We start from the raw sequence: 21,183 nt of genomic DNA, 5'->3' as shown, positions 1-21,183 counted from the left end.
GTAATTTTCTTTTTAACCCCCCCCCCCCCCCGCCCCCGGGAAATATTATTTTTACTCTGATCGAGTTCTTGAACTCGAATCCTCAAAAATACAGTTTGAGTTTTAGAACTTGATTGCTTTACATGGATAATGCTATTGTGGATCACCTTTACAAGTGGTCCACTGTGGACAAATGATGTACCGAATACAAATTTTACAAAATTTACCGTTAGATTTAAAGTTTATATAATATTATAGATCATAGATAAAAAAATTAGAAAAATCGAAAATCATTTGATATGTTATTGAGGCCCATCAAGATTTACGGTATTTAATAAACCGTTAATCTTGATGGGTCTCGATAACATATCAAATTATTTTCATTTTTTCTATAAATGATCTATATGATATAAACTTTCAATCCAATGGTGGATTTTGTAAAACTCGTATTCATTATAATGTTATTTATGACTAGTTGATATTAGAATATACCTGCTTCATATATATATATATATATATATATATATATATATATATATATATATATATATATATATATATATATATATATGAACCCCGCATTTTGTCACTCATTTTTCCAGATACTATAAGACCTTAAAACTCTCTAAGAACCCCTTAATCTGAAACCCTCAACATTGTGTCATTTATCATCAAATAGTTGTCAAATCCACCACTTTGTAGAACTTTTCAACTAGTAACTAGTAAAGAGAGGTTAATCCGTATTTTTTTTCAAATTTTTGTTATTTGGATGTGTGTGATTCTTTTTTGAATTGATGGTACTGCTACAGTTTCTATAACTTAAAATTTGTTCTTCATGAGTTCATATTTTAGAACTTGAATTGATGTTTATGTTTAGTGATAGTTTGAGCATGAGCTAGAGCAAGAGGAGCCTTAAGTGCATGAGGCACAACTTGAGTCACAACGACACAAGAGAAAGGCAAAGTTGATGAGGAATAGAGGAATTTTCTCTCTTCCCAGATTTCACCCTCTCTATCTCCACAACATTGTCCCATCTTTGTATTTTGTTGAAATGGGTTCTTGATTGTCTTTGTCTTATGTAATTTGCCTCCTTCGCCCTCTTGCATCACACTTGATTAAAGCCAAAATGTGACAGGAAGAAAGCTCATCTATATGGAAATGCAGCATTAAAAGAACTAGTTATTACAGTATCAAGTATGCAATAGATTTAGTGTTTCGAAGAAATCGTGCATTTGTAATCTTGCAGCTTTTATCATGTCCGTGGAAAGAGGAACCGAAATTAGAGGCACAGCTGAAGCTTTCTGCAGGAGTCTTCAGCAAGAGCTCTCCATCAAATGTTTCTAATCATAAGCTGCTGCATAAACCAATTTACCAAATAACAAAACAGCCAACGAATAATCAAAGCATATTAACTACTGTGTGCAAGGACAGGACCAGTACACTATGCACATTCTGTAATGAATTACCAATAAATGATTTTCTCATCAATATACAAAACTTCTTCAATCATAATTTTCTCCACAAGGGTTTACTCCAGCCATCACCGCCTAATAAGGCTTGTAATTTCATGACTGGAAACAAACTTTAAGGTGTGGAAAAAATAAGCTAGACTCATTCTTTTCTATATTTTATTCCCAGATTGCTTGAGTATTCACATTATTACAAGTAATGGATTGAGCATCAGTCTGACTACTGTACAAATTTACTATAGTAAGGTAGAAATGAACAAAAACGGCATCTTCAGGAGAAAAAGAATACCAAAGAGCAGCTACCACCTTATCAACAAATTCACTGTATTACTTGATTGTCAGGCTAGAGTTGCCTTCTTGCCTTTTACATCCCTTGACTGCAGCCATTACAAAAAAAAAAAGGCATAGCTAAAACACAGTGGACAGATTTTATTTTATTTTCTATCAAGTGCGATGGACAAAGAAAAACATGAAATATCTCATTACATAATTATTATCTACCCAATTAAATCAAGAAAATAATGCAATTACCCCGTATGGTACGTATTTACTTAAAGAAAATCTAGGATAAATATATGCTTAGTCATCTTAACCCGTTGTGATACATAGGAGTCTTTTCTTGGTACATGGCTCACTCATGTAGGCTTGAGAAATAAAAAGAAAATGACTCCATAATAGAAACTTGAGGTTAACATCACACAAAAGTCTATCATCTTTTATGGTTGAAGTTACATCACCATTTTCAGTCACTGAAGATAATTTGAGATAGATTTTAGTGATTTTTAAATGTATCAGGGTTTTAACAAGTTTAGACATATTTTGAACTTGCATGAAGAAATATTTTAAGTGACTGACTAGTGAGAAAGCAACAATTATTATGTTAACTCTTCAAAATATAAACTGAAGGTTTGCTAGAGTTGTCTTATTATACGAGCTGATGTGTTTTAATTGTCGTAGCACAAATCTCATGGTCAATTACCCAGTATCCACCAAGCAACAAGCTCGGACTCACATCCCTAAACAAGGTTTGAACTCACTCTGGCAGAAACTTAATATGTTTTAAAATTTGAAACTCAGATCAACTCAATGGTGTAGCATCATCTTATTCAGCTTTTAAGATATGAAAGTAAGTTGAAACTGATTCAAGCATTTTTCCCCCAACTTCAACATAAAGACTTAACAGAAAATATAAAGACCAGAGGAAGAGAGGACATAGGGATAGGGAAAAACCTGGGCAGCAACAGATCTCTTTGAATCCAGGAACTGGTGATAAATACTGTAGAGTCGTCTTTTCTCTTCCTCTGAAATAGATGGCCTGGTCTTGGATGCAGTGAGCTTTAGAAGAGCATCAGTAATAACTGGTGTTTTCTCTGACCCAAACGTATCAATGTTGTCCAGAATATCATGAACTGCTGCAAGCTGTGCATCTGAGAGGAGAGCCTGGAGATCAGCTCCACTGAATCCCTCAGTCATATTAGCTACTGTAGCCAAATCAATATCACTGGCCATTGGTAACTGCATCGATTTGATAGATATAGATGTCAACATAACTAGTGGATCCATGTAAAAAGGTAAGCACTGACTAATAAAAGACACATATCTTGGTGGAATTCAGTGTTACCAACAATAGAGACATCCAACGACGAATATATAACTAAACCTGAACACTTACAATGTCCTTATCATTCATTTGGAAAAGTTGCTTTCACAATCAAAACAAAAGCTTTTTGATCGATTAAGAATGATGGTTTCTTTCTTTTTTTGGTGCTACAGTAAGAATGGTGAGCTAGTGATAGTATATTGAGCCTCTGTTTCTCTAACCAACACTTTTCCTTCAGCCTCTTTCTTGCAAGTTGCATCTCACCTGTTTCAAGTCTTTCGTTTTTCTTTCCCTACTTTTAGTAGATTGTCGATATCGCTTTCTCCTTCTTTAGTGCCTAAGGGCTAGTATAAACTGCCAGACGCACTTTCTTTAGCTACTCTATCCGTTTTCTTAAGAGTCTTCACTACTTTATAATTATTTCAATTTTACTCATTTTTACACAATGCTCATGTTTTCTAACACTCATTCGCATTTAGCTTTAATCTTTTGTTGCCCATCGCCATCCTACCACCAAGAATCCCACCCTCTGCTTCATAGCCCCTCAATTCTCCTAGGGTCCCTATTGCTATCTCCCCATTCCCTCTATATACTAATCCCCCAAATATCATCAACCCTTCTTTGGGTCTCTTGCAAAATCCTCCCCTCAACACGTTTCTCCATCAATTCCAAGAGTTTCTTGCATTTCATAGATCATGAGCAAAAGGAGTAATACTTTGTGTAGGGAAACTCTTGAGGTGGAGAATTCTATCCTCCATTTTCTGTTGAGTTCTCAACAATACACTTCTATTCTTTTGATTCGATCTATATTGCTTCCATTTCAATTTTAAAGATTCTAATAGACTCCACCCAAACTTCAGGGATATTACAAATTAGTATAGTGAGTTAGTGACAATAAATATATTGTCTTGATAACAAGTCTATTGAAAATAAGATTAGGATCCATGTATTTACTGCATAGAATAGGCATATCGTGTCATGTCGTATTGTGTAAATAAGGATAGAATATTTTGTAATGATTTTTTTTTTTGAAACAATTGTGATGATTTTTATTAATTGCTTTTAAGCCCATATAAACTATAAAGAGCCTCTGTTGTACAGTTGAGAGACACGGTTTCACAGTAATATGTCTCTAATTTCTAACATTTAGCAATGTTTGCTGCCATGATTCCATTACAATATATATGAATATATAAAACAGTTTTATCAAAAAACATACCTTTCTAGAAAGTACCGTAAGAATTTCCAATCTCTCATGCCAAGATGGAAAGTCACAAAATAGAAGACGATCTAACCTACCCGGTCTCAACAGTGCCGCATCCAGTAAATCTGGTCTACTGCTTGACATGAGAAGCAAACATCAAAATTGGCAAAAATTAATATTTATTTCCCATCTGTTTTCTTTCTGTATCTCAAAAAATAGAAAGAACAAACAAGCATCTAGTCAATCGTAAACTTGTCACAGACGTGACATTTTTTAAATATTTTGCAATTAATGAGCTGATATAGCTTAGAACAATGATATTGATAACTGTGAGTCTAGGATTTGATGTGTGAAATTAATCTAGACCTGAATTTTTCATGTCTCTTAAAAGTAAACCCTAGCTCCAAATCGATGTTTTTGATGGATTTCTATAAAATGTTGGTTGAATCAGAGACAATAAAAAGAGAAGCCGAGACACATAAATAACAGAATATAGGTTGAGATAAGATAACTCTTATTTTTTTTAGTTTCACCTTCTCTATTCCATATAAAACAAAAGGTCATCACCCTCCAGGTCTTTAAATAATAAAACCGGCACCGTAATTAGAATATGGTTGAAATCTTTTAGATAGGAAAGACAAACCCACTGAAAAACTTCTAGGTTTCAGAGTAACCACACAAGTGTAGAATTGAGAATTTGAACTTCTAACCTTTTGAATTGTTTAGCATCATAAATAAAATGGTCTTATATGTAAATACCAAATGGATAAAAGTTAAATAGCATTCTAAACATGAGTTTACTTGGTCGTACTTTATTAAGTATACGGATTAATTTTGGGCTGACCATTTTCTTATTCAATCAAGCACATAACAAAACACCAAAACTGCATTGTAGGCTAGTTTCAGAGTCATAATTAAATCTTGAATCAGAAATTTCCAACTCTAGCAATTCCAAATTAAGTGTAAGGTAGAAGCAAATCCAGGTTGAACATCAACCTTCTTTTCGCTGTTTAATCCTTTCGGCTTTTAATCTTTCATTTATGACAATTCATTCCAATTTTATTCTTTTATTTTTGACAAATTAATGCTTGCTTGGAAACTAACCTGGTTGCAGCAAACACAAATACACCAGCTAAAATCTCAACACCGTCTAACTCGGTCAAGAACTGTGAAAATTGAATATATTGAGGTCAGATTGAATTCAACAAAGTGTAAAATCAAAAGGTGACAAAAAAAAAAGGTGACAAATATATACTGACTTGATTGACAACACGGTCGGTTACTCCAGTATTGTCGTGCCCTCTCTTAGGAGCAATAGAATCAAATTCATCAAAAAAAAGTAGGCACGGGGCTGCAGCAGCTGCTTTAGAAAATATATCCCTAACCTGAAATCCGCATTCAAGACTCAGACATTCAAAGCAAAATCACTAACATCAAGATGAAGAAAAAAAAAACTAACTACTGATATCAAACCAAAAGACAAAGCTGGGGTAATCAAATATACATTCAAGACGATTCAGTTCACAGGATGACAGTAAAAGTATCTACTTTTGAGTCAAATAAGACAAAATAAGCTTCCAGAATATATTTTGTAGAGAAAGCATATGGATTAAGAAATATATACATAAATCTGAAAAACAATAGCCTAAAAAAAATATTATTGGTCTCTTACAGCTTGTTCAGAAGCACCAATGTATTTGTTTAACAGTTCTGGCCCTTTCACTGATATGAATCGAAGCGAAGAAGCAGTGGCAGCAGCACCGACTATGTGAGTTTTGCCACAACCGGGAGGACCATATAAGAGGATATTTGACCGCAACCTTAATGGTGCTTGCGCAAAAGTTTTTGGAAACTTTGATGGCAACTCGATCATCTGTAAATAATTTAATAACATAAATAAAGCAAAATATACGAGCATAGAGTAAACATGCAAACAAAAAAGCAACAAAAACTAAACTACTGTTCAAGTAAGAACATGTGTGAATTGATTCTTAGCATGTACCACACTTGATATGCACACGTCATGGCAAAGAGTCTTATTAGATATAAAATCACTCTTGGCTTCCACCAAGCTTAAGCATTTATAGGAGTTCTTAGTCTTACAAATATAATATTATAACTTCAAATCCAAAAGAAGAAATTGGGGAACATAAAATAAATTCTGAAAACAATGCAATGAAATATTTAGAGAATTCAGACCTCTTTAATAGCATTTCGAATATCAGCAAGACCACCGACATCATCCCATCCAGAACGGCCATCGTCAGAAACAGATTTTGTGATGTCACGCATTGCAACTGGGAGAAAATCATGCATTGCCTGAGAGAAATCCTCCTGGAGTAAAGCAGGACCCTCATGCTCATAAATGGGTTTAGATGGCAGAAAACGGCGAACAGCAGCATGGACAGTTCTATCAACTAAAATTTCCTGAAAGTATACAGGCAGCCAGGACATAGTTATGGAAAGTTCAGTTGTTAATAATATAATATTCAAATGACTAACTAAACATCTACCAAAGAAATGTTAATGAAATGCAAATGAAGCCACTGAAGTCGTAATTATATTGGGGGTAGAATATTACCATCATTGGATGTTTTACAAGTTATAATCAAGTAATTTTACATTCCTTATCTCTAATCTAGAACACTTGTTAACCACATTCGGCAAAAATATTATGCTGAATGTTTCATGAATCAGGAACAAATACACCATACTCTCCGGCCCTTTTCCACCACCACCAAAAGAACAAGGACGGTATGTAAGGAAAGAAAAGAAAACAGCTCCAGTTTAAAATAGATATATGCCAAGAACTATAACTCATAAACTGTCTTCCTTTTCTTATCTCTATGTGTATGAAAACAACTATAACTCATTTAAGATATAATGCAAAATAATCTGCAGTTGAAATTTCTATCATATAAAGTGTCCTGCTTTTCTTCTCTATTCTCTTCGCATAATGCTCATAACAAAATGAACTACATGGTAATACATATTAACCAAGCTGAAAATAGTAAGTTTTGGATCAGTAAAGCCTAAGCCCCAATGAATCACAACTGCCAAAACATCTAAAAGAAGTGGAATACCAGATCATAGCCATCATAACCATCACATTTTACAGCCACATCAAGCAGGATGTCATCATTGCATTGCAAGTGTCGCCTTTGTATTACATGCTTCAACATAGCTTTGCGCTCGGAAGCTGCAGGAGCAGGCAGCTTAATGTGAAAGTCAAACCGCCCTGATAACAATAGAATCATAAAATTAGTTGCTAAAACATGTGAAATTAAATGCATGTGAAAAGAAAAAAATAATAACAATAGTTATTAAGAAACTGGAGAGAATAATAGAATTTCTGAAACTGATTTCATTGCATCTGAAAATGTTAGTTACAATCAGTTACAAGCAACCATTTATAGGTGGTTGCCACTTACCTGCTATTGCAGGTAAGACCTATGAGCTATTGATAGCTGTCACAAGCTGCCAGCTGTCCTAACTGTCTTAACATATCTTCTCTAACAAACTAGACTAAGCTGAAGCCTTGCTATATCTCTAACAACAGTAAATAATAAATATTCTATCTAAATTTTATTAAAACATTGCAACGAATTTACATGCAGAAGTAGCAAACCTGAAGAGCTCAAAGATTGTGGTATACTCTCTAGGGACTGTATGGTAGCTATGAAAGCTATTGGACCAAATCCACATGACTTTCGCCTCTTCTCCTGTACAATTTTCAGCAATAAATTCATAATGGGAGAGAAAAATATAATTAACGATTGAGCATCAAAATGAAGATCCAGTATTAACCCTTTGAAAAATTCTTAGTATGAAATCCAATTTTAGTTAGCGAGTAGACAGAGCATTATTATTCCTATAACTCTTTCTTATCAAGATCTATATTTATCACTTTTTTCTCCTCCTTTTCTGTCAGATTTCTAATTTACATTCCATATCAACTAAACTATTGTTAACCCCAGAGACTTGTATAACAATCTTCCTCTTCTGATTGATAAATTCTTTCATAAAAAACACAAAGCAAACTGAAAATAGCCTACTAATGACTTTAAAGCCTGGATATCAACCACAAGCCCAACACTTCACAAAGCCAAAATTCCCATCAATATTTTGACATGCATTTGTTATAGGGAGCAATAGCATGCATAACTTTTAAGAGAATCAGCAGCACATAGCACCAAATTTATACTCCTTACCCCATATTCATCCATGATGTCAACTAGAAAATCTGTGAGTCCAGCAACAGACATCGATGGCTGAGAACCTTCGGAATCAGGGGTAGAAATTATACTATCAAGATTGTCAAAGATGACAACAGAAGGTGCATGGTTTATAGCTTCAGTTATATGGTTTGCAAGTTCTTGACGAATAACTGGGACCTTCTCCAGAGCAAGTTTTGAGCAGGAAACAAAAATTCTGCATAGTATTGAACGATGAAATCTTCAAAATCTGAACAAGAATAATTGTATACATGGAATATTAGGAAACAAATAAGAATTGTGTGATCAGTTAGAATTATATCAATACATGTGCGCTAAGATGTCTTCATGATTTTCAAGGGATTTTGCCACATCAGTTGCTAGTATAGTTTTCCCAGAGCCCTGGAAAAATTTATTCAAATGTCAAATTACTGACCAATTCACTAATATGAGGTCAGAAATCTATTTTGTTTTTGTGCAAAACAGAAACCTGAAGGTACATCCCAAGCCCTGACGAATTCACTAAGCATTGTTGAATCTTAGTATGAAGAGCTAAATCCCAAGCCCAAAGACTAGCACATCAGCCAATTTTGTGCTCTGATGTGACAAGAATTGTGAAGCGACGCCAAAATAAATTTGTTTACCAAATTGGGAGCTTGGGTTGGGATTGCTTTCCTCAAAAGTTGTCAAAGGTAAAATTAGAAAAAGAAACGTTCTTGAAACACATTTTCCAGTTTAACTTTTAATCAAGGATTATAATAGTTACTCACTCGGCACTATATCAGCATTGTTACCAATTAAGTGGTCATTAAAAAATACTACCTCTGTCCCTATATGTAACACCCTTTACTCCTTTAGAACAATGCACAATTGTTATAAAAAAAAATATAGTTTTTACATTAAGTTTTTCAACGATGTACATTCTCTTTCCAAAATTTTCCTTCAATTGTTAAGAGAGATAAATGGTTGGTTTTTCAATTCTCTCCATTTATTTTTTCAGGTGTGCTATTGCAGAAGGAAAATGCTAACTAGTGCCCCCGGGGCACTAGTTAAGGAAACCCAATATAGTAAAGTTATCTTGAAATTTGTGTAGTCAATCCTTTTAAAATATAAAAAATGTCATTTTCAATGCAAACTTTACCTCTTTTGTTTCCTTAACTAGTGCCCTGGGGGAACTTGTTAGCATGACCCGTTGCAGGATTCTCTTGATTTAATTATGAATATTTTTGTGAAAAACTGGTTAATGTAGTAAAAAAATTAGGGACTTATAAAACGGGACAAGAAAGTTTTACAAGAGACTTACATATAGAGACGGAAGTAGTATTTTTACCAAAAAAAACTCCAACAATAACAGGTTACACATGATAAAAGATCATAACTGATATGCTTCTTTCATGTGTATTTCCTTTTACTTGTTTTTTAGCTTTACAAGAACCTCTTATTTTCCAACCGGTTTCAGGGTCAGCTTAGCATTTCTTTATCCAGTTATAACAAATTGCTATATGTTAGTATTGTCAAATAATGTTTGCATAACCTTCACCCACCTCCCCAACTTGGCACCCAATATTTGTCAGCAAGCCACTTGTTTGAAAAATCTTTCATATAGTTTTGGAAATAAAATGAAATATGAAGTAACAAGCAACACAAAAATTACAGTAAAAAATATTGTATAATGAGCATCAAAGAGTAATTCAGTAAACAAATGATTGGAAAGACTTCAAAGTATAAATATTTGACCATCTGGCAATTTGAACCTCTAGTCTGCTAATAACCATGTTCATTATACATTGAAGTTAATATCATAGTAAAGCTTAAGTGGTACTCACCGGAGGTCCATATATTACAACATGTCCAGGAAGTGGCAGGTTGCATGAGCCAAACCACAAACCACATGTTGAAGATAACAATACCAGCATCCCTACAGTCAGCAAAAAAGGCAAGTTAAATTAAAAATCATTAGAGGGCATCCCAGTGCACAAGAGCTGCAACTGTTGTGGCATAAAATATTTGAATGAGTTGAATTCAAATTGATGTGTAGCAGCATCAAGGATGAAAATTATAATAAATCTGTGAATTAATCATGAATACTAACAGCCCAAAACCGCTCAAACAAAAAATGGGAATTTTAAGTAACAAGGAAGTTAACCAGACAAAACGGATAGCATGGATCAGCTTTTTTCCTATATATAATAATATTCATTTCTCAACCTCATAAGGTGAGGAGAAGACATTATTTTTATTCACACGACAAAGGAAGAACCGCATCATTATCAAGGACCTACTATAAAACAATCATTAAAAAGTAAAGAAATATGGAAACCAGGAAGTGTTGAACTCACAATACACCATATATCATTGTACAATCCTCGTATAAATAGAAACAAATGTGGTGCTTTATTTACCACAAGTTCACTGTTTATACACACACTCTAGCTCATGGGAAGTGTGAAGTATCTAGGGAAAAATTGTAAACAGAACAATCTTTATCTCAAGTACAAAAGAAAAAAAATTATGTCTTGAAAAATTAAATGACACTTAATATGAAATCTTTTCATTTGCTAAAGAGACTATTAATATATACAATGGAGAGAATATCATTAAATTTTATTTTGAAAACAAAAATATCACGAGAACAAACCAATTGAAAAACAATGGATACTAATACTTCACCGGAAAAAACATACTATTGATAACATCAGAAGCAGTTTTCTCCATCCAGCCATGGAAAGGTACATTTGAACGAATGTGGTCTGCAGAGGTTCTCTCGTCAAAAGAATGAATAGAAATGGGATCACCCAATTTCATTCTTTCAAAAAACTTCAGATCCTCAACGTTGATGTTATTGAGTCTTCCGCCAAGTGAAACTTCATATGCATTAAGTTTTCCATGATGCAGATCTTCTTCACCAAAGGTCAATAAAAATAACATTTCAGCTTCCTTGCCACCGTGTTCTGAAGAAGTCGGCTGAAACTTCTCATCACTCCCAATCTGGTAACAGCTTAATCCAAAATGAAGCAATGTTTTACTACCAATAACCAATGAATTAAGTTCCATCCCCATAATGGAAGTAATTGCCTCAAGTTGTGCAATATACCATAGTCGTACAAGACTTTGTAATCCCTTTTGATTCTGGGATTGGTTTGCAACCTCTTCCTCTTCTCTGTAACTGGGATTATCAAAAAGAGCCGCAACAACTTCACTGTGCATTAACCAATTTCTGGTATCCAAAAAGACACCTGAAGTGGCTTTCCCATGCAATGTTTCATCAATGTGATTCTTATGGCTGTGAAAATCATCTAGACCATTGTTCTCAACGGAATTCTCCTGCCTTACCAGTTTGAATCGACAAGGACAAAGAGAAATGGAAGGGATAGTTTTTTCCAAAATAATATCGCATGCCTTCAAATAAACCCCTGCACAATAACAAAAACAATATTCTCTTTGAAAATCAGATATTGAAATTGAAAGGATAGTCAGATTAGTCATCTGAAATATAATTTAAAAAGCAAAAGAAAACATCAAAGTTTGATATACTGCCCACCAATTGATATAAAGATCATAAATCATAACTGAGAGGCTATAGCAGCAAAGCAAGGTTTTTTCTTAATTTGACACTTAAAGAAAATATAGCATAACTTTTAACATAAAAATCCACCAGAAACAAGAGAAAACTTCCATAAAGCCTTACGCTTTTCACCCAATGCCATGAAAACTTCAAAATACAAGTTAAAGTACAAGTGCAAATAGCTTATATGATGCAGTGCTGAAATACAAGAATTAAGAACTGCTAGTTTCCTAACTAAAAAAACAGATAAAACAAAAACCAACTTCAAATACATTTAATAACAATTTGTTGAGCTCAATATCTTGCACATTTAATTTTCTGAGCATGCTTGCAATTGCTTCTAATATATTGTGGTTTAAATAAGATGGATATTAAGACAAGTTAACGTACATGAATGCAGGCTAGCTCTCAAATAAAGGCGAAGAGACTTAGCTAGCATTACATGTCCTTTAGCCACAGATTCTGAAATCAACAGATGAACAACTGCTTGTCGATGTTCCTTCTTGTCAGTATTTCCATTCTCAACTTCATTAACAGCTGAACCACCTTTGGCTTTCATAATATTGGATTTGGTTCTGGAATTATTAACATTCTCTTTTGATACTCTTGGCACTATGGAAACCAACTGAAGCGTGTTAAATGAGAAGCGCTTGGCTGTTTCTGGATGAACAACAGCAACCGAAGTGAGCCCTACATGAAGCTCAACACCTTTGACATGAGTACTGGTACGACATAAATCATTTGGCTCTTGTAAACGGAGCAGCATTTTTGCAGTATGATCTTTACTATTGGAACCTACATGTGAATCTCCCGCTGAATCCGAAATTCTTTTGCGCGTCTTTGAAGCAACCTCAACTTCAGTTCCTGGCATGAGTTGTACTGATGAAGTTTCACATGTTAGACAGGTCTCGCACTATAAGCGGTTGATTAAGTTGTTTATCCAGTCAAGTCTACTAAGTAAGCAAAAGGCAATAGGCATAATAATTCTTACCCACCGCATTCTTGGGAAAAACAGAACCAACATGAAATGTGATGACAGTGTGACCATTCAACCATAAAGGAAACCTCATCCCTTCATGAACAATCCTAACCTGCAACAAAACATCACCATTTCACAATCCATAATTGATCTATTTTTTTCCTGAAAATAGAATTCAAAACAAAATATCAAACCTGATTGAGAATTTGATCCTCAGCTTGTTGGGAATTAAGTTCCAAAATTTCCCAATCATCTACCGTATGTGGCTCTATATAGACGGAAGAAGCATGAGGAACATTAGAAGCAACTTTAACTTGAACTGGAGAATGAATCGGCAAGGAAACACATTCGGCAAATTGTTGAGAAACTTGTATGGCTGAAGAGGAAGAACTGGCACCAGACCAAGCAACAAACCAGCAGTGAGGAGGGTGGGATGGAGAACCAAGCTGGAGGACGAGAATTGGAGGAAGAGGAGATGAAGCTGTGGATTGAAGGGTTTGAATTAGAGGTAAGGGAAGGGATACGAAACAGTCGTTTATGCTTCCCACAGCTTCAACCAAGAACTCCATCTGAGATTGAACCTAAACACACACACGACTGTGTGGAAGTGGCGATTGCTATTTGCTACATACAACCCTTCCCTCCAAAAGTTTCCAATTCCATATTTGTTTTGCTTACTATTTTTTTCTATTTAAATTCAATCCACCGCTGCAACAAAGCATCAAACAAAATAATTAAGATATAATATAATAATATACAACAACAATATTCAGAACTTTTCTCTTTACCCCATGTTTCTCCCAGACATCCAAATTTCAATTTTTGCCTCTAAAAAAGGTTTCAGATTCTATTTTCCGCTTGCAATAAAAATTCGAAAAACGTTTTCCACACGGACAACTTCTAAAAGTAGATTCCAAATTACTCCCTCCGGATTCATATATAAGCAAATTTCTACTTGTTAAGTTCATTCAATTATTAATGTATTTGGTTTCATGAATAAGCATTTGTGTGTAAAGCTTACATAAGAAATTTCTATAACAAAAGCATTTGTGAAGTATCTAAGTAAATTTCTACCATCTATTCAATTATTAATGTATTTGGGACCTGTTTGGCTTAGTTTATTTTTGAGCTTATGAAAAATAGTTTTTGCAAATAAATAAGCTTTTATGTTAATTCCTAAGTTCTTGATAGTAAAAATTGTATCTTCATAAGCTATTATTTTATAAAATACCTTAACAAGTTATAAATAAGTTGTTTTGCATAAGCTCAAATATAAGTCAATCCAAGCGGCCTCTTGGTCTCATATAAGCACTTAAGTATAAAGCTTACATAAGAAATTTGTATAACAAAAGATAAAATAAAGTTGAATTGTTTTAGTATATCTTATAAGTTGTTTTCACGAGCTATTTTGAAGAACTTGTGAAAATAAGCTGAAAAAATAAAATGTTTTCATAAATTCCCTCAAACAAACTTATGTATGTGAGTGGAGATAAACGATAAGCTTAGATAAGGCAGTTCAAACATGCTCCTAATTATGGACATAATAAAACTACACCTAATAATTAAACTAATGAAAACTAAATCAATCGAATTTACATTAAAAAAATAAATTAAAAAGAAATGGAATGAAGAACACTTACAGCAAAACCACCGAATCCGAGGGAGGCAGCAGCGGCGGAGGATAAGAGCGATGCGGCGAGAGAGAAAGTGTTGCGATGTGGCGTTGTGTTGTGTTGCGCGCGACTGCGGGAAACACTTGAGTTTTTCTTCTACTTGGGTTACTATGATGGTTGGAAAAAATGTTTCAAAATTGCTATTTAGCACCCCATATTTGCTCCCGGGCCCTCAGGATGGTTTCAACTTTCAAAGATACCATCCCAAAAAATTCATTGAAAACGTTAACATTTCTTATATTATGCTACTACCAAATGTATATTCCAAAATTAATTAATTTTGGATCCTATAATCATAAACACGCTTAGGGGTAATTTGGTCAGAATTAGGGGCCTAAGAGCAATATGGAGGCCAGAAGAGTAAAATTCAAAATGTTTACTTTCTCCGACTATTTGGAGGCCCCGGATATTAAACATATGAACCTTTCATAAAAAAAAAAATTAAAAAAAAAAAAGAGTCTTTTATTTTAATGGTATAGAGACTTATTCTAATATTAACATCAACAACTTTAACATAATAGCATTATCGACTACTTAGCTGCTTAAAAAAAAAAATCATTCTTTTAACATTTCTAATTAATTAATAAGTTTTTTCTTTTTCTTATACTTCTCATATCTAAATTTAAACTTTATAGTCTTATGGGGCAATTTAGAAAACATATATAGAGAAAAAAATTAGAACGTGAATTTTGTTACTTTTTTTTATCAATCTCACAATGTTGAAATTGAACCAAATAGACACTATTAAAGTTTAACTGGTAAATAAAATTTTAAAATAATTAACAATTAGAAAATTAAATAAAAGTTTTATAATTTATACCCATTTATTAATACTTCTACCACCATAAAAATTATTTTGAGACTCCCTATTTTCGGAAGCCCTTTGTCATTCATATATTTTCGTCTAAAATAATTGTATTTGCTTTGAAGGTTATGAAAAGTTTTATAAATTTCATAACATTCATTGAGTATGATGATTGTGACATAAGTAGAGACAATTATCATTTCATAAATCGATTTTATAAGGATAAGGCGAATCTAAACTCTCAATTCTAAGATATTATCAAAGCACATTTGGTTTCCACCTAGAAATTTTTCCACCGCATTTTCTTGCTTTTCATTATCGGTTAGTTTTCTTCTTGTTTAATTTTGTGAGATATATTTTTTTCCTGTTCTTCTTGTGAATTATTTTTCTCACTTTGCTTCCAGATATCTATTTTGATCCATTTTCTTTCTTTGCAAAATAATTCTAATTACCGTTGAACCAAACACACGCTAACTTAATACTACTTTTTCTCCTTCAAAAAACTTAATACTTTTTTGTAATGCACACGCATTCCACCAGGACCATTTTGGTGTCAACAACAACTAGTGTGGCGGTGGATTAATTAAACTAAAACTCAAATTCATCTAACCCACATCTGCACTTTTTCTCAATAATGGATGTAGCTTTATTTTCCCACTAGGAGGATAATAACCAAGCTCAAGTACACTTTTTTCTTTCTTTTTTTGTAGTTGTTTAGGTGTACCATTCCTTCTACATTTCATTGCCCACCCTTCACACTTAATTAAAGCCAAATGGTGACAGGAAGAAAGTTCTCTATATGGAAATGCTGCCACTTGCTGTGTTCCATTAGGTCATTCACAGTTGTAGTTGTTGTACTCTTCTTGAGTTGTAGAGATATTTTCATTGCCTGCATTGATTTTTTGCAGGGTGGCAGTGTACAATTCACTTATTTTAAGACATTGGTGGGTGACTGGTTTTAATTTTCTCACATTAATAACAAAACAAATAAAACATTTTAATTTTACGGTGAAAAGAAAATATAAAACATCTTAATTTAAGACCAGATTGTGATTCATTCATATAGATATACTAGGATTGAACCCACCGACAAAATGATCAATTTCTACTTATAATATGTTTGGTTTTACATTTTGATTGACAATCCCACGTCCCCAATTTTGACAGTGAAAGTGATGGACGTAGATTGTTAACGTGGTTTACAATTTTTCCAAACAGACAAGAGGCATAATAAACAGTGCACTGTTTTTGGGTCAATTTTTAAAACAATGTGGTGAAAACTCAGTCAGAATTTTGTGTGGAATAATTTTTACTACTGTACTAAAATTCTAATCTAACATTTCAATATTTCATAATGCTAAACAGTGTAAAGATAACACATTCCTTCCACTCACCAAAATGCTGTGTACAGTAGTATTCTACTGCTAGATCTTAGATCTGAATTTTAGTAGAAAAAAGTTGGAGCCTACACACCAACCAACAAGAATAATCAAACACCCTAGCTCTATTTAAGTGCAGTTTTCAAATAGGACCATTCACTGACTTGAGTCACTCCCTAGGCTTAAACAGAAAAATCCAAACCAAAGTCCACATAACAGTTTCAACTACCAGATTAAATGAAGAACAAGTCATAACAAAACATTCATAGGAATTAAAATCATATACTGTAAATGTTAATACTAACAACAACAAATTTGACAATTATACAAAAATTGAAGTCTCTTCACTATTGTCACAAACAGAGAGTTCGATTGGTAAACTGAAGGACCGTTAATGAGTACTAACCATCCACCAATTTACTAACATTCTAACATTTGCTTATAAAAGATACAGTCTCTTCAGTACTAGACAATTTTACTTTTGCTGTTTTGATTCAACGATGTTATCTTTGTCAGTGTTATCTTTGTCCGAAGAGATTTCCGGTACTGAAATTTGGGATGAATACTTTTTAATTCTTAAAGAAATAAGTACACTAGATAAAATACCAACTATGGGGAAAAAGTAGGACCAAAATTGAGATTTCTTAGTGCCGGATGCTGAAGCAACAGCTGCACCGGCAAGGCTTCCAATAGATGTATTCTGCAAGATCATGGGGACGCATCCGACAATGGTGGGAAGAAGAAAATCCAAAAAGAACCTAACTTCGGTAGCAGCTAAGGTATAGTTAATGATATATGAAGGCACGGGTGAGAAGCGGGCAAGAAGAACAAACTTCCAACCATCACGCGCAACTCCGTTGGAAAGGATTTTAAAATATTTGTTCCTTCGTGCCCAATCCATTGCTGAGCTTGAATTCCTGAATATTAACCTGAAAATCCAAAATGAGATAAATTCAGAACAGATAAGAAAACATGAAAAGTGGAGGAAGTGCACATAGAACATCTACTGGACAAAACATCATTAACATATGTAAATCCTTCTTAGTTGTTACTTATAAAGCACGAACACGCCGTACACGACACTGAAAAAATGAAATAATTGAATGTAACATGTTGGTGTCGTGTCGTGTCAGTCACCAGACACACCTTCAATGTGAAGCGTCAATGCTACATATTGTTATTATTAGACTAGACATGTTAAGCTAGAACAGTATTCACACAACTGCCTCATCCATTCATCTTTAAAATTACCATTTTGTAGTATTTTATACAGTGGCAGTTCATTTCAACTGTCTGTAGTAAAGATGTAAAGTCAAAGAAGCAATGACTGAACATGGCAATGACTTTCGTGAATATCAATTCTGATGAAGCTATAAAGGATTTGGACATAGCATGTTTTAAGGCCAACTTGAATCAGACAATATATAAGGGAGGGGATTGTCTCCCGTGTAAAAATACCACGGGAGAGTATACAGTTTTAAGATCCACCCTTCATTACTTTTTTTGTTATGATTGAACACACGCAAAAAGGATATGACTCGGTGTAACTAGATAAGTTAAGGAAACTTATTTATATCTTTTGAAGTAACAAGCAACTTATACAAGGAACCCCAACTATTAAAGAGGAACCAAGGGAATAAATTTTTTAAAATAGATTTGTAATGCATGCCCATGAAATATAAATCGATTTTGCAAAGGAATAACTGAGCTTACTTATTGTTCCTTCTAAAATAAAAGTTCACAAGAGTCAAATCTAAAAAGAACACACAATTGTTTTAGTGTAATAGCAGCAAAGGTGCTTTGATTACGAACATATGACCTTCTACCAACTAATCAAATTTTTCAACAAAATTTCAAAGCAAATTGAATGTACTGTAATTAAAAAAAATCAATTTTGAACTAAACACAACAGTCAACATCAGATATTTGATACACAATGACACAATTTCCTAAATTCAAATGTTTATTTATGAAAACAGCCGCGTGCAAAAATTTACAAATTTCTATCATTATCAAGAGAAAGTTTTATACTTTTATTGAAATGCAAAGTAAAAAGGCAACCACAAATACCAAAGACAAGAATATAACTTATTTATACAAAACAAAAATTAGAAAAAAAGTCATCACACCAGCACCCTCCAATAGCTTAGAATATTTGCACAAGAGATTCCCCAAAAAAGGGACCAAAGTCTAACATCAACAATAAAAAACCAAATATACTAAGATCCTAATGTTCGAGACAGTCCTTTCCCAGAGACAATATTAGGAAATCAAATTCCATTTGAGTTATCATGATAAACAAGACTGGTGACTCACAACAGAAGAGAATTTCTTATTCCCTCTGCTTCCTCTAATACAGGAGAAATCCAGTCTCGAAATTGTTCCAACCAATCATTTCATTTCCAAAACTGAGGTGAATAACTTTGAAAGTTCAATACAAAAATTAAAAAGGTGGAAAGCTGCAGTACCATATTAAAAAACCAGATATCATATAATGTTTTAATTCCAACAAAGAAACCACAAAGTTTTGGACAGCCTATAAATCGGTGTACAAAAGAGCTTATTAGCCTTAATTAATGATATAAGCACTTACGCAGGTGTTTGAAAAAACTTACAAAAACAGTTTATGATATGTCCATAGGTTGTTTTCAGATTATTTTAATAAGCCTTCTCAAATAGGTTGTTGATACAGATTATGAGAAGTTTATTCTCCATATCCCAATTTATTGAGTATGTGAGTAATTCATTTATAAGTATTCATGCGCTCGAGCAGAGCGAGTGGAGCTGAAATATGACATACAGTTTAGGGGAAAACTTGTAATTTAGACTGTGGTATTTAAACACAACTTGTACTTTGAAACCGTAAGCATACGGTTTAAGAGACATATGCATAATTGACCGAACTCTGTTATGATTCGTTTTTCTAACACTATTTGACTCACGTCAAATTCTATTTTTAACCTGAAAACAAAAAATAAACACATCCAAAACACAAATACTTTCTTTTAGGATGAAGGTTTGCAAGCTAGCATCCCACATTCGTTTAGGATCACCAAGGTATACTTTCTTTGACACACAAACAAGTCACAAGTCTTTCATGTGAAAAACATTCACTGAGATAATGTTTGAATTTTGCACATGATTTTGCATCATTCCCGGTCACAATAAGATCTTTTAATATTTAAAAGTCAGTTTATCCAGTAATTTTCCAAAACACTGCAAAATCAATAAGCTAGCTTATAATACATTTGCTTTAACTTCATCCAATATAAGCTAGCCTATAAGTTATTCGCTATAAGTTAATCCACTATAAGTTAGCCGCTAACTTCAATCAGCTAATTTATCCGCTATAAGCTAACCTATAAGCTATTCACCATAAGTTCACCCCCCGTAAGCTAGCTTATAAGCTATTAGCAACAAATTCATCCGCTATAACCTAGTTTATCAGCTATCCACTATTTTTGCCAAACAGTTTTAACAATATAACAAACTAGCAACTAATCGCAACTAACTTGTAACTAACTATCTTAACCAATACTAAAGTAATTCTACGTTTCTAACAAATCTGAAACTATCTCTAAGAACATGAAATGCTATTAGATCTGAAAAAAGAATGAAAAGGAAAATACCTGCCAATGGAGAAAGAGAGAGAAGCGGCGAGGATCTTAGCGGAGAAAACACAGAGAACAGAAGGTAAGAAACCGAAGAGAAGAGAAGCAGCAGTTTCAAGGAAAATAGCAGAAGGTAAACAAAGAGCAATGGAAATAGTGTGAATTGAAATGTAAAGAGGAATCGCCCAAATCCCTAATTTATCAGATAAATCTCTCATCCATTTCATGAATGATTCTTTATCAAATCCAATTCCGATTAATTCTCCGCCGCCGCCGTAGGATCTTATTAATAAGGCGGTTATTGCTACAACCACCGCTGATTTCCACCACCACCGCGCCATTATTCGCCGAAAATTACAACACTTTCCCTCCCAATTTTTTTAATATTAAATTTAGCACTAGCAACGTCGAGTCGTGATCTTATGATCTATTGACAAAGACTAGTTAAAAATTTTTGGTTGACGAGTTTTTTTTTTTGTTTTTTTGTAAGGGTTGACGAAGTATTTAAACGAACCGAAAGAGTTAAATATGTTTGTCTTTTAATTTTAAAAAATATATTCATTTTCATTTTTAGTTTTTTTTTTAAAAATTTCTTTATTGTTAGTTAGTCATAAAAAAAACTGTTTATTGATTATTTGTGTTGAAAGGTTTACAAAGTTTAATATTTTATAGACAAACACTAGTTCAATTAACTAAATCATTAAG

General features: G+C 33.5%; 2 protein-coding genes across 4 annotated transcripts; both read right to left on the bottom strand.

Moving 5' to 3' along the window:
* Nucleotides 1–1,392: 1,392 nt before the first annotated feature.
* On the bottom strand, nt 1,393–14,949 carry LOC123890750 (peroxisome biogenesis protein 1-like). 3 transcript variants are annotated; one of them, XM_045940432.1, is made up of 17 exons: nt 14,651–14,949; nt 13,205–13,718; nt 13,023–13,122; nt 12,422–12,910; nt 11,151–11,879; nt 10,293–10,384; nt 8,795–8,868; nt 8,464–8,683; nt 7,881–7,974; nt 7,336–7,490; nt 6,452–6,679; nt 5,925–6,125; nt 5,512–5,637; nt 5,357–5,418; nt 4,268–4,385; nt 2,679–2,963; nt 1,393–1,825 (listed from the first exon to the last, which is right to left on the bottom strand). In XM_045940432.1, exons 2-17 carry the CDS (start codon nt 13,577–13,579, stop codon nt 1,787–1,789), a joined length of 3,387 nt encoding a protein of 1,128 aa, XP_045796388.1. In that variant the 5' UTR covers nt 13,580–13,718; nt 14,651–14,949; the 3' UTR covers nt 1,393–1,786. The 3 variants fall into 3 exon arrangements, with proteins under 3 accessions (XP_045796388.1, XP_045796389.1, XP_045796390.1); XM_045940433.1 differs by lacking the exon at nt 14,651–14,949 and having other exon boundaries at nt 13,027–13,122; nt 13,205–13,257; XM_045940434.1 differs by lacking the exons at nt 13,023–13,122; nt 13,205–13,718; nt 14,651–14,949 and having other exon boundaries at nt 12,422–12,721; nt 12,831–12,910.
* Nucleotides 14,950–17,133: 2,184 nt separating this feature from the next.
* LOC123890749 lies at nt 17,134–20,957 on the bottom strand. The gene is made up of 2 exons (XM_045940430.1): nt 20,497–20,957; nt 17,134–17,796 (listed from the first exon to the last, which is right to left on the bottom strand). Exons 1-2 carry the CDS (start codon nt 20,817–20,819, stop codon nt 17,343–17,345), a joined length of 777 nt encoding a protein of 258 aa, XP_045796386.1. The 5' UTR covers nt 20,820–20,957; the 3' UTR covers nt 17,134–17,342.
* Nucleotides 20,958–21,183: the final 226 nt, after the last annotated feature.

Source organism: Trifolium pratense, linkage group LG6 (assembly GCF_020283565.1).
Source record: "Trifolium pratense cultivar HEN17-A07 linkage group LG6, ARS_RC_1.1, whole genome shotgun sequence".
Classification (NCBI taxonomy): Eukaryota; Viridiplantae; Streptophyta; class Magnoliopsida; order Fabales; family Fabaceae; genus Trifolium; species Trifolium pratense.
This window is presented reverse-complemented; position numbering and strand designations above follow the sequence as displayed.

Bases quoted from the DNA above. Each gene is read 5' to 3' on its own strand.
- LOC123890750 (XM_045940432.1), bottom strand. From the start codon at position 13,579: ATGGAGTTCTTGGTTGAAGCTGTGGGAAGCATAAACGACTGTTTCGTA. The intron at 11,880-12,421 runs GTACGTTAACTT...GTTATTGTGCAG, and splicing joins GAGAGCTAGCCTGCATTCAT to GGGTTTATTTGAAGGCATGC. The intron at 6,680-7,335 runs GTATTCCACTTC...GTATACTTTCAG, and splicing joins GTTATGATGGCTATGATCTG to GAAATTTTAGTTGATAGAAC.
- LOC123890749 (XM_045940430.1), bottom strand. From the start codon at position 20,819: ATGGCGCGGTGGTGGTGGAAATCAGCGGTGGTTGTAGCAATAACCGCC. The intron at 17,797-20,496 runs GTATTTTCCTTT...TTGGATTTTCAG, and splicing joins CTCTCTTTCTCCATTGGCAG to GTTAATATTCAGGAATTCAA.